We start from the raw sequence: 14,305 nt of genomic DNA on the forward strand, positions 1-14,305 counted from the left end.
TTTATTTAGCTTATTTTTTTCAAGACCATTTTACAATGCCAAAACATCTCTGTATGCACATACTGTTTACTTTTTTGAGCAAAGTTTGGCTGCTGGGTTTCTAGTCACTGCCAGCCCCAACAGCCAGGCTGGCACAGCATTTGTAATATGCAGAGCCATCAGTCACAGTACATAGTTTGAATAAGAAATGTAGGTGGTTCCAAATCTTCAGCAGTTTCTAGCTAAATCTTGGCAAATGAGCTGCTGGCAAAACATAGCCTGGCAGAGAGAACAGAAGGAGGAAAAGCCAGCCAAGGGAAAAAAAAGTGCAATTCTGTGCATGGCACAATTCCGCAATTCTGTTTGTTTTTCTCTTCCAGCCGAAAAAAAGAGCAACTGGGGAAGACAGAGCAAATAACAGTTGAGATCAGTTTCTGCACCAGAGAGAGGTTTTAACTTTGGATCTTTCATTCTGCTGCAATTCTTGAACCCTATTTAACCTTAACAAATTGCCTTTTTTTAAAACCTTAACAAATTTTTTATTTAAAGATTTAAAAAAAAACTAAGGTTAAAAAGATTTAAGGTTAAACTGGTGGAGCAGTTCGTGAAGAACTGCAGCCTGTGGGAAGGACCAGTTGGAAAAGTTCATGGAGAACTGTCTGTCACGGGAGGGACCCCATACTGGAGCAGGGAGAGAGTGTGGGAAGTCCTTCTCCGTGGAGGAAGAACAGCAGACACCACAATGGGAACTGACCGTGGCCTCCATTCCCCATCCCCCAGCTCTGCTTGGGGGAGAAGGCAGAGAATCATGAATGCAGCTGAGCTTGGGAAGAAGGGAGATGTGGGGCAAAGGTATTTTAAGATGTAGTTTTTATTTTCTCATTATCCTATTCTATCTGATTTGTAAAAATTTGTTAAGGTTAAAAAAATTTGCCTTTTTTAACCATTCTGTAACAAAAGCATCTTGCAGGATAACCTGAGCCCTGTGTTCTTACTATCAATAGTTTCACAAGTCTCTTTCCTATCTGTACACAAGGCATTAAAAAAAACTGTAGAACTATTTTTCATGTTAATGTATTTCACCAGTATTTTTTGTTCACCAAATCTTACTCTCACAAAGTCTATTTTTCTTGACAGGACTCTTAGCTTATCACATTCTTTCCATGTGGAACATTTACGAAGAACAGACCATTCACAAACAGATCATTTGCTACACCAAGCCTGTATCTCACCTCTGGCCCAAGCATTGCTGCAGGATCTGTGATTGTTGACATGACTTCGTTGATTAACTCAATAGGGATATCTCCTACAACCCTTGGTCTCTTCGAATCCTCCAGAGAATAGGGTTCATTATTTTTTCTCTTTTCCCCTATGAAAAAAAACTCAGACAAATTAGAAATTACCAAAATGTCACAAACACTATGAAGTCTAGCACTTCTGTCATATCCTATATATGTCAAGTTTGAGGTTGGGGGTTTTTTTGTTTGTTTTTTGGTGGTTTTTTTATCCCTACAGACAAAGAGAAAGAGAAATAAATGAAATCTGAAAAATATTTATCACTTCTCCATTTCCGCTTTGCACTGGGGTATTAGCATGAAGCAGAAAAATAAACCTCTCCTTCCACCACACCTCTGTGAATTCACAGTTAAACCATTTGCTTTTTCTTTTTGCTTCAAAATCCTCTGCATGGAACCTCTGTGCAGCTGTCTTGGAAGGTCAGTGCTCAATACTCAAATTGCAGTGCCTATTTCTTGATTACACAAAATCCTCCTTTTAGGATTCACTGGAACTAAGTATCCGTCATATAATTCTTTCACCTCTTCTGTAAACCAAGCAGCACATACAGCCTGATGTGTCATACATATTAAAAAAACCACATAAAATTTCCAAGTCAAAATATGCCAAGTTAATTATTAACTGCCCTACTGATTGCAGAGCCACATGTATTATACAGCAAGAGAAACTAGTTAAAGTCACAGAAGAACAGTCCACCAAGGACTAGCAGAGGTACAGTAACAGAGACCCAGCTGCCAGCTCAGGATTATCCCACTCATTCCCACTTCTGAGGGACAAGTTGAGAAATGACCTCATGGAAAACTGCAGTTTAGGAGCTGCCCTAAGTTCCTCTGTAGTGAACACTGAGACTCGAAATTCACTTTTGGTTTTGGTTTTTCTCCTTTGTTGAGGACTCACTTTACATAAGCTTGGGATCATCTCTCTGACATAGCAATCTCTCTTGACAGGCTCATTAATCCTGAGGTGTTTGAAAAAGGATTTATTAGGAGAATTTATGCATCCACCAACTCTTTTCCTTATAAGTTTTTTTTTTTTCTTTAACCTAACCTCATTCAGGTTTTAAATTTAACCTAGTTGGTATGTCTGTGTTTTTCTTCCCTGCTCAGATGTATGCATTTTCAGTACCTCAAAAAGTTAAAAAACTCAAATGTGATGGCTCGTTCTACTCCACCAGTATTTAAACAAAACCTCTCCTCATAGCTTATAATAGATGCACTCCAAGAAAAGTATTTTTCAAAAACCTCTGAAACAATCAGACCTGTCCCCATTTTAATTTAATTTAAACAAACCAATCGGGGTTTTTTGTAAATACAGTTATGATTTCTGCTAGTTAAACATTACCACAGTGGAGAAAAAGGTATGTGTGTGCAAATCTTTCAGCAAAAACACCTCAAGTGTGCTAATGTAGAGTGAAGGCAAAGGTTACCATATACTGCAGCTACTGATAATATCAACAGAAGTCAAAAGGCAAGGCTCCTTCTCCCTCACCTAAGTTTGGGTCAAGGGCAGAAGAAACTTTACAAGCTGGACTCATATTCCCACTGTTGGACTGTTCCAGAGATGAAGGACTTGCACTGTATGCAACAGATCTTGCAACAGGAGGAGGACTGATAACTGCAATGACATAAAAAACAAACACAAAAAAAAAGCAGGTCATGGAATCCATTCTGGTGCTGATGGAAAGACTGTCACAAAGATGGACACCCACCACCCAAAAAGTGACAGTGAACACTGTGCAACAGAGCAATGCCACCAGCTCCCAAGCAGAGACATTAAAACTTTATCTCAGTGTGTTTTTCTAAACTAAATTCTACCTAAGGAGGGGCTGCTGGATAACAAGGATTGCAAACATCAGGCTTCATTAGTTCGCAGTGCTGAGCAGAAGCTAAGAAAACAAACTTCTTTCACATACCTGCCAAGCCTGCTGGCATTTAGCTTCATGAAAAGGTTTTTTGTAGGGCTCTATTGAAAAGCAAAATCTCATCATTCAGCTCCATCTGTCTAATTTACAGTGCTCTAGGACTGGTTGGACAAATCAAACTCAATAAAGGGAGAAGCTGTTTCACCAATTAAGAGAATGAAACTATTGTTTTAAAAGGTCATAGACTAACATCTCTCTTTCTAATATATATATTAAAAAAAAGCCTCACATTAGTTCTAAATCATGCAGTTTTCATTTGTGTTACCCATCACTAAATGCAAATTACCTGTCTGGATTCCCAGCTGGCCAGTTCTGGAACTGGACACCATGAAATCCTGATCCCAAATGGGAGAATTCTGGCTGTACACTTCTTCTTCCAGCATAGACAGAAACCTAGGTACAAAACCAGGGAAAATATCAACTAATGGGATCATTCCAAGCGGGTCTTTTTGAAAACAAGACTTGCAATGTTTTTAAATTAAAAACATTACTAAGTCAGTAAGAAAATGCTGTTGGCCAATGCTATTAAAAAAACTCCATACATGCAAATATCACAAGCCAGAGTAGACACGAAGTATCATAATTCAGTAGAGTGCTTTCACTTACTAAACCTTACCTCTGATTACAAGCAATAGTTATTAATTTGCAAGTGCAGAAAAAGACAGTTACCAACTATTTTTACAGAACAAAACTCCACTAATGAGAAAGCCATGAGTTGATTATGTTATACAATGATGGCAATATATTATTTTATACAATGTTATACAATGATGGCAACTGCTTTGATCAATCAGTATTTTGCAGATACATTTGCTTTCTGTCTTTGATAGAATCCCAGTGTTACTAACAATGCTCTTAGGAAGATATTTTCATTCCTTAAGTGTCCTACTGTAACTTTTAATTGCATGTTTGCGATTGCATAACAGTATTTTTAACCTTACTTTGGTACAGCTACAGAAACAGCACCATGTTAAACCTCTCTTAGCATCATTGAATTCCACAGATCAGACTCTCCATCACACTCACCCTCTCAGGCCTGATACACCAATTCCCTCCCAGCAAGCAGCAAGACAGCTGCTTATCCTTGCACAGAAGGGGTTTTCAGACCAGAAGTTGACATGGCACATTTCTACTCTCTGGAGTCATCTACATGTATAGAAACTGTTCAGCTGAAACCAACAGGACTGTTGAGTAAAACTTCATTGAACAGGATAGGGATTCCAAGGATCAAGTCAGACTCTCGTACTGTACATATAGGACAGCCACACCCAAGCAATGTGCAGAGTTTGCTGCAGTCTGTACAGCTGATAATGCCTAAAAAGTTGGTAACAGTGACCTGACCATCTGCAACAGAGCAGAAGGACAAATCCAAATTTAGCCAAAGCTCCATTTCCAGGCAGCACAGAGGCTCTGCCTTCAGTCCCATTAGCAACTCCTTCCTAGGTATGCACAGACACAACCCCTGGGTGCTCCCTTTGCCCAAAAGGAGCCCAGGGCAGAGGGGAGCCCTGTGCCAATGCCAGGCTCCATGCTCTGAGACACAGGTCCTCTGCAGGGCTCACTCAGAACGATGCCAGAGGAAAGACAAATGCTTCAGATAAGTACAGCCCATGAAAGATTTAAAATGTTATTCATACTTCCCACAGATCATCTGCAAACAGTACTTGTCTTTTTTTCCCCAGCAGAATATCAAAAGGAATTGCAGTGAATAATAATGCTTTTCAAATTACTGCAAAAGGCTTTAAAGGCAGTGGAAACAGGGGCATATGCACAACTGCTTCCTCCATAAATCTGCTCCTTGCATCAATGGGGTGTCAGGTCCTTTTCTCTATCTGTTTCAGGGCCTGTATCCAGTCTACCCCAAAGACAGCCTACAAGTGGTAAAATAAGTTATTATAGGAGGAGCAACAAATCCTGGCTCTACTCAGCTTAGGAAAGTTCATGTTGTTTTTCATTCCCCTGAGCTCTAACCCATCTTCTGGCCCAACACAGTAGCTTGCATAGATAGCATCAGTGTCACCAGGACTTCTGTAGGTTCAGTTAATTTTTCTGTTAGGAGGGACAGGCTTTTAAAGTATGACTTGGAGAACCAACCCACCCTAGTAAAATAAGGATATTTTTAAAGTAATACACTATTTTAACAGGAGTTCATTACAATGAATGATCCTGTCATCATCACTACCCCTCTTTACCACCAGTAAAATGTTTGAAATTAATGACTATCAAAGTTGAGCATGTTTCAATACCCCTATAGGTAATTATTACTGTTTTATTGTCAGAGGTTGTCATCGACATTCCAGTACTGGAAAAGATACCCAGTACGAAATTTATCAGTTTAGGATTCAATGATGCAGTTTTCTACTGACTCCTCTCTAATAACCCCATCTCTTCTGGGGGTAGGGTGACTACTTTGTTCACTATTACAATGTTGAATTAAACTGAAATTATTATAAACTTTGTACAACACTGCCCCTTTTTGATGTTCCATCACCAAAGCAGATGTGAGAATGTTTTTGGAGGTCCATTGTTTCCAAGGACTACAGAAAAAGAAAGAAATTGACCTACAATACCTGCTAACAGACAACCAGTACAATCCCCCAGCAATATGAATAATCCTAGGAAAAAACAAAGCAAGCAGCTGTGTACACAAAATACACTAATGGAAGTTATGGCAGTAAAGAAAGCTGCAGTATCTAGTTGCTACTGAATAAAAAGATAAATTATTTTAAGCTGCAGGCAATTTCTCCCTTTCCACAACGAAGTTGCTGGTTAACTTTGAATGCAGGCACACTGTGGCCCCTTACTTTGGAAAATGAGTGAGGATTAGTGTTCGTTTTTCTTGAGGAAGCTTGTCTTTTTCCTGCCTGGCCTGTTCCAGCAGCTGTCGTCTCATTACAGTAAAAACAGAGCGAAGCAATGTCCTACCAAAAACCTGGGTGGTTTCATACCGAGGTAGACTGTCACAAAACTGAGGGACATTGCAGTAACAAAGCCACCTGTAAAGAGGATAAAAGCCAGGTAATTATCACCATCTAACATATGACTTAATGCAATAAAACCACTGCCCACACCATTTATAATGCAGCTGAGAGCTACATGACTGCATAAATCAGTTCCACTACAAGGCTGGACAGAGTTAAGCAGCATTTATATTGCCCAGTTTTTTACAGAAATGACAACCAAGTACTTTTAAGTTTCCATATATTATTTTTCTCTGCAGCCTAGTTTACACAAAGCGCTCTTGTTCCAGACAATAATCACAGATTACAGACAATTCATGGCTATGTCAGGGATTCTCTCCACAGCTCATCCATTCAGCCTCACACATCTCCTGCCACTGACTCCAAAGACCCTCAGCACAGCCTGTTTTACCCTCTAAACTTTTACCCTTGCCCACATAGAGGCCAGATGGGTGACACTTTTAACTAGCTCCATCCCAATCCAACTGGATTCCTGCGCTGGTCTTCCACCAGTTGGCTTCTTGCCATCATACCCTGCCTTGTTACTCTTTCATTACCAGGATCTCCTTCCATAATAAACTTTGCACTAAGGAAAATTACAGCATGTCACGTTTCTCTTCTAGGAAAAGAGATTATGGTACCAAAGAGATAACTCAGTAGTATACTGCCTGTGTACATCACAATATCTATTAATTCTATAAACAAGATTTTGGTATCTGTGTGTAAGTGAACAGTCATTGGAATCTGGAGCTTCAGCAGATTCAGACCACAACCACTATGAAAGCTCCAGCAATGAAAAGAAAATATTAGGAATTGGATGCAGACATACTGTGCTGGATCCTGCACACATTTCTTCATCCAGACCCAAAGTACAGCCTGTCTCAAAATGTTCTCCCAAACTCTTGTGCCTTAATCTTTGCAAACATGTGTTGCAAAAGACTTGTGAAATAGAGCTGTTCACAGACTTCTACTTCCTGCTCTTGGCTGATAAAGCACAGCTCTCAAAACACAAGAATGCATGTGAAACTCTGAAACAGTTTCATTGAAATCCTCAGGTTCTCAAATGAAATTGGTGACTGCAAAAATTCAGGTGTGGCCATGGTGCCCAGCAGCACCCCGAGCAATGCCTCAGACAACACAGAGGAGAGAAGCTCACAATGACAAGTGAGATTTGGTGGGAAGAGCACTTTGGGTTGTGGGGGGTCCTTAGGGACTGTGGGCAGGGTAGTTTGAGAAAACACAAGTGACAAAATAATTAACAACAAAAAGCCACCAACCAGAACCAATTAACAATCGATTCCTAATAAGATTTAACCCCTAGCACCCCTGGCTGACGCCAGTTATCACATACAAATGGAGGTGAAACACCCACCACACATGGTCTTAGGAGCACCATGGATTACAAGTGTCCTTGATGGTGACAGGACATGTGGGTCAGACACAGCACAGACTGCTCTGTGACCAGCCAGAGTCTCAGCTCACACCAGGTTTGCTGCTGTTCTCCTTCATGGGGAGGAGGTGTGTGAGAGGAAAGGCCACCAGGAAAGCAGCCAGAAGGTGGTGCTCACCCTGGGCCAGCAGAGATGCCCGGGGTGTTCCTGAGAAGAGCGTGCTGACAGAGGTTAACTACCTGCTGCCTGACCTGCAGGACCCTGAACTGCTCTCACTGAACTGCTCACTGAAAAAGGCACTGCACTACTCCTGTGAGAAAAAGAAAATAAATAGGGACATATCTTTTTATCCTAGCTTTCATCCTCCAGCAACTCAGTTATTCCTTTGAATTCTAACAGCGCATTAAATGGTCATAACAAGCACTACAATTTCAAGGAACCTGGTAATATCTGGTCCCCATTTAGCATTCAAGCACTTGCAAAATTAGTTTGATTTTTCAACTCCTCTGCGGTTTGGTTTCAAACAGTGATGCTTTGCAATGCTAAATGTTATCTTCTCTCTTTTTCTTTTTCAAGTTGAATAATAAATAGGGAACATGAGGCTCAAATATTAAGACTGAGAGCATTCACAAACACAAACCTTGCAGAGGCATTGTTAGATACAAGTGTTCCAGCCTCTGCTCCCTGTTCTTGGCTGATAAAGCACATCTCTCGAGACCCAGGGATGCATGTGAAACTGATATAGTCTCACTAAAACCCTTAGGTCGTCCTGTTAAATCCATGGCTGCAAGAATGCACAAGGTCCATCTATGGCACAAAGATACCGGTGTACTCCTGAAGTTTGTCCATGCCCTGTTTGTAAGGAACACTCCCAACAAGCAGAAGCAGCATTACCTGGTATAATTAACTTTATACCCCGCAATATCATCATTGGGTGATCTCAGTCTCCGCTGAGAAGGTGTCTCCAAGTGCCAGTAGTTAATGCGGTTCAGAAACATTTTAGCCAGTTCCACTATTGTCTGCCTTTCCTTCGAGGGTAAGTGGCTAAATTTGTACTGCACAAAATTATTCACACCCTTAAAAAGTAAGAAAATTCTGTTTAATAATTTAGTCATAAATTTTACAGAAGCATCCTCAAACATTCCTCACTTTATGTTTATCATAAAGTTGCATTGGGTGGGAAAGAAAAGAAATATCAGAAACCATGAACACCCTGCTCAGCTACTCATGCAGATGTCGCAGGCTGGTACATGTGTACACAGCAGGAGGTACATCCAGGTATTTTCAACCTGCTCTCAGCAGCTGATGGAAAGGAAAAGAAGAAGAAATCCCTTTTTTCCTTCCTTCTCAAAGTCAGTGAACAGAGAAAACTCTGGTAGCCTTTAATCCATACATAAATCATCAATCACCCTCAAAACTCACCAGCTACTTTTCAATAATAGATTGGGGCTTATGGACTTCTACTTAAGTTTATGACTACAAACCATATTATTTCTTCAAGTCATAACACTTCACAATCATGTCTCCTCATTGCGCCTTGGACACTGTCCAGTTTGAAGAAAAACCTACTGAACATGATTAAAATGGGTAACTAAAAGTGCTGCAACATATATATTTTATAAACCCATTATAATACCGGTGCTTAGCAAATAATTTTGTTTGATTGAGTGGCTGAGCTGCCAAAACCAGAATTGAAAATATTGGTCTTTTTTAAAGCGAAAATGATTTCAAAGTAAGATGTAACAAGAATTACCCTTCAATCTCTATGCTTTATTTTCTTAAGCAACTTGAACATTATGAAGAAATTGACAAAAAATTGCATTGTACAAAACCTTTTTAATAGTGTATTTTACGGATTAGGAGCCATGGGGGATTACATACACTTTTTTTTTTTTATAGTCAAACTAAAGGAGAACTTAAAGTGAAGAATTCAGCAATAAAGTGGTTTGATCTTCCTACATGTTAAGAAGTGAGAGCTGCAAAGAAATAATAACTACAAGTAACAGTCTTCACATTTAAATTATCCTGCTTAACAATAGAACATCCATTCATCCAGGGATGGGAAAACATCGAGCTCCTGTTTCATTGAGGTATGTGAGCCTCTGCAGAGTCTCACTGGAGTTCATGGGCCCACTTGTCTGCCAGGAGTGCATTCTTAGGAGCTTGCTTAACCAAAAACTGAATTTGTCATATGTTCTTTATCTACTGAGAGTCACAAAAGCCTCAATTATTCTTTGGTTTCAGCTTTGTTTTTTTCTTGTGTACCCTTTGAAAGAGAAGGCTATGATCTCACTGAATTGGACTGTAACATTTTTCTTGATATACAGAAGGCAAGCTTCATTTTAATATTGGGTTTCAAAACTTCAACAGCATTTTTCATCACTTGAAACAAAGAAAGATTAGAACTGCCCACATAAAAGTAGCATTTCAAGTTAGTTCTCTAAACCCACAAAAAAAAGTCAGTTTCATTAAAGCCTAAGACCAGTGATGAGAAAGAGAATACAAATAATGTAACTATTGTACAAACACTAAAAGGAGAACCAAGAGCAATCTCCTGTAGCCCCCTATTTGGTCCTGAGCAGAACACAGAAACATCTGCAAAGTGCCTAATAAAATGCCACATTTTCAAAACCAGTGCTTAGATTTACAAAAAGAAAAACAAACCACAAAAAATCCCAAAACAAACAAAGCCTCCAAGCCCCTACCAAAATAAAATTTAAAATACATAAATAAACAACAACAAAAAAACCCCACCACACACCAACGAAATGCACATTTTGACCCTTTACCTGTTCAATGCTAGGTTTCTCAAAGGGGGGGCTTTCCAAAGATCCTTCTACTACAGGTTTTCCCATCTGTAAAATGCACTTCCTCAAAAGCTGTTAAAAATACACAAATTTTTTAAAGTTAGTATATTTTCATGCAGAGAGTCAATGGAAGTCACAAGGGCACAACACACTGTGAGCAGTGTTGGAATTCTCCCGGCTATATATATGTGTGTGTGTATATATATATATATGTGTGTGTGTGTGTGTGTGTGTGTGTGTGTATATATATATATCTGTGTGTGTGTATATCTGCTTGTTTAATCAGCTGAATTTGTAATTACTACCCTGCACTGTGAAACCACCTTCTCTGAAATGTGTACAAGAGGCTCCCCTGAGGAAATGCAGGCAGCCAAGTTGCCATTCATATCTACTGACTCTTCCTGGTATGTCAGTGAAGGAGGCTGCAGTTTATACATGGGACTCAGGGTCAGTTCCTCAATCATCTGGATGGCTTTTTGGAGTAAGAATCAGTGCATTGCAAGAACATCCAGCCCACACTTACTCAGTAGAGAATCATCCCAGAGAAAAACTGTCTCGGCAGATAAAGTCAATGCATGCCCGAGTGGCAATGAAATTGGCTTCTGTGTGAGAAAGCAAAAAATCTAAGAAGATTTCAGTTCAGCTTACTTTGAACAGGTAGAAATAAACTTGCTTGGTGTCTGCATCTTCTTCTTTGTGGACACAGGTGAACAGATATTCCACATCCAATACAATCCCCAGGAGCCTGTTCATTTCTTCTTCAGACACATTCTCCAGGTGAGAAACATGAGCAGCTAAACAAAATGAAAACCCAAACTTGTGAATGGCTACAGAGAGGACCCATAGCACCAATTGTACCCCAGAAGACCTCCAACTAAGCCTTAACTGTAAAGGCACTGACCCTGTAATAACCTACTTAAACAGAGCACATCTTATCAGAGGTAACTGAAACCTGTGTCACCTCAGAGCAGTTTGTAAAGCTTGACCAGGGGTGGCAACTTCCACAGCAGAGGAATGGCAGCAGCTTGGAATCACATCATCTGTTGACACTTAAGGCTGACTACACAAGTCCTGCTTGTATGAATGTGTTGCACCATATGACTAACTACATGCATTTTTGTCCTAGAGCTATGCATTTGAGACAAGGTTTCTTGACTTAAGAAAATAAATGCAGAATTTCCATAAATTATGTAATCCAGATGTAAGCAGCACCCTATTTCAGTAAGAATGAAAAAAACCCAGTTCCAAAAAAAAGCCTTTTTGTTTTAAACTGGGCATTATTGGCTAAGTCCCTTGCTTTCATATCACGTAAGATCAAACTGTGCTTTGTGCACACTATATTAACAGAGATTTTGCATACTGTACGCGCTCATTTGTTCATTTCCAAGTGACAAACTCCCTTTGATCATCTCCAAAGGTAAAGTCAGTTCCACAGCTGTAATTTTCAAAAGCTTGAGGTTTCTCCCTGTAAAACGGGACATTCATTTCAAGCTCCTTTGAACAACTGGCCCCGGGAAGAAGGAAGACAGTGTAAAACAAAAAGTCAACTCCCAGAAAGAAGATATTTGCATTACAAAAAGCAATGATCTTTGCTGACTCCAGGCCAATGTAGATAGTATGCTTATCCTTTCCTCTGAAAGTACAAGAAAATATCCTTACAAAGAAGGAGAAAAATACTTTTCATTTCGGGCATATTAGCTTTTTATATTTTACTAAATTTTATCTATATTTACTTCTTAATATTAACATATTTTTTCAATGGAAATCTGACTCCTTAGTTGGGGAGCTAGTGAGGAGAAATAACACTTGACTTGAAAACGATCGCATTTATTGGCCACGCAGCAAAAAGATGGTTTGTTTTGAGAAGTTTAAATTCAATACCTTTATTTGGCTTCAAGTAAAAAGTACACTGTAATGCAGAACTTTAAAAATATGACAGCAATTGTTTCCACTTAAATGAAAATTTATAATATTGTGTCTTAGGCACGTGGCCATCATAAGCTTCCTTTGAGGATAAATATTCTGGGCAGAATAAAATGATTTAACTTCTGTCCTTAAGACAGGTATGAAGGGTTAATATTCCCAGCAGTCTGTCTTGATCATTTGCAAGTAATAAATATCCTTCTAGAGGAGCTTTGCATTAGAAACTGATAACATACCAAAGAAACCTTGCCTTCAACAAATGAATAAAACATCAGCATAAGAAGCCATTTCTATGCAGTTTCCATAACAATACTGAACCTTGACAACTTAGTGGTGTTTAAACATTTTATTAAACTAGAGAATTATTACCTACACTGTGAATCTAAAAGTTAAGTGTATTACCAGCATGTATGTGCTAAAGGGACACCAATGTTTATACACCAGGCCAACAAACTATCTTTATTCAGATATTCACAGCCCGTTCCAAACTCTGTGGCTGTTAGTAGGTGTTTTATTAAAATTAAAGCTTTGGTACACTGATATCAAATACTGCATCACTCTTGACTAGAGTTACATAGTCCCAAACACATGCACTGCTCAACTGGTACACCCTTCCTCTGTAGCTGTTATGCCTGAAAAGAAAATTCAAATATCACATGTATAGGTTGCTAGGACATGCACAGAAAAGCAAGCAAAAAGAACAGTGAGAGGAAGACCTGCAACTTCAGCAAGAAAGCACTGGAGTGCAAAAATCAGGAACAATATAAAAACAGATTAACAAGGAATGTGTCCAGCCTATCCCAAAACACTAAAACCAAGAAATACCCAAATATGCTATGTGAAGGTGCACAGCATGTGGAAACCCAGGGCACTGGGAATATTTCTCTGTCTGCTCTGGGATGCCCTGACCCCCAGGGGAGCACTGACTTTGACCCTCATTCATGGGGAAAGTTTCCCAGACATCAAGATAGACTAGAATCCACAAAAGTGTGAAATAGATTATAGAGAGTAGTGTAGGTGTGTCACTTGGTGAGAAATTTACGTTTTGGGATTTTTAGTATGTTGTGGATGGAAGGAAGATGGAGGGCAGAGGGTGCTGTCCTGGGTTTCTTCTTCATGCTTCTTCTTCTTCTTCATGGCATGGGTGGCATTTTGTAACTGGGCAGAAAAGTCTGCGCTGGGGGCTCTGTGGGATCAGTTATTGGTTAAAAGGGAAAATAATCTCTGTGTCAGTTCTTAATTGGATAGTTTAGTCTTAAAAGACCTTGGAAGAAGAGATTGTGAGCCATTTTGTGCCTTCTAATGAAAAGCAGCTGAACTCACAGTAGTGAGACTGTTTTACTGATAAGAAATAATAAACACTTGAGTCCAAACATGAACTACCCTCTCAAGTGCCTTCAATCCAGACCCAGAGAAACCCACAACAGCAGGAACCAAAGACAGTGATAGGGAAAAAAAAAAATAGATTGAATGTATATACGGTGTATTAGCACATCAATTAACTAGTTTTAAAAGTGATTCAAGGCTGACAGTATTTACCAATTAAAAAATGCACCCTGCAACACAGGAGAAACAATCAAATAGAAAAGAGTCTCTGACCATGCAACACCTGGTCTTGTGGCTGGTGGACAGTGAATTATCCCAGCATCTAATGCAGCCACAGTGTTAGAAAATATATCACCCAAATAAAAGAAATACTCATTAAAACAACCACATTGAGCCAAACTGTAAGGCTGAGCACCAAAAGGATGAATATATATGTTGTACATAAGTAGGCAATAATAAACACAATCAAATAGGTTTTTTATGCACCAAAAACTGCACTGGCTTAAAGACAAAACAACACCCCCAAAAAGAGATATTTCAAGCAAGATAGTATGTAGGGTTACCTCTAGATGAAATAAATAAATTCAGAAAAGAAAAAAAAAAGAGAAAAAAAGAAGAAGAAAAAAGAAATCCTACAATTTTACATCATGTACAGCTTTAAGCAGCACATTTCTATATTGCTGCTTCAATGGCTTTCTGAGA

At 39.3% G+C, this 14,305-nt stretch overlaps 1 protein-coding gene across 1 annotated transcript in view; it reads right to left on the reverse strand.

The window, feature by feature from the left end:
- Positions 1-14,305, reverse strand: part of KAT2B (lysine acetyltransferase 2B) — a gene marked incomplete at its 5' end in the record, with an annotated part of 39,908 nt that overhangs the window by 14,140 nt on the left and 11,463 nt on the right. The window contains 7 exons of the mRNA XM_084213990.1: positions 1,212-1,348; positions 2,764-2,889; positions 3,483-3,589; positions 6,001-6,192; positions 8,442-8,623; positions 10,337-10,426; positions 11,003-11,148. Of these exons, the coding sequence (XP_084070116.1) occupies positions 1,212-1,348; positions 2,764-2,889; positions 3,483-3,589; positions 6,001-6,192; positions 8,442-8,623; positions 10,337-10,426; positions 11,003-11,148 (980 nt within the window). The remainder of the gene's footprint in view (positions 1-1,211; positions 1,349-2,763; positions 2,890-3,482; positions 3,590-6,000; positions 6,193-8,441; positions 8,624-10,336; positions 10,427-11,002; positions 11,149-14,305) is intronic.

The sequence above is a fragment of the Fringilla coelebs genome (assembly GCF_963513975.1).
Source record: "Fringilla coelebs genome assembly, chromosome: 1".
Classification (NCBI taxonomy): domain Eukaryota; kingdom Metazoa; phylum Chordata; class Aves; order Passeriformes; family Fringillidae; genus Fringilla; species Fringilla coelebs.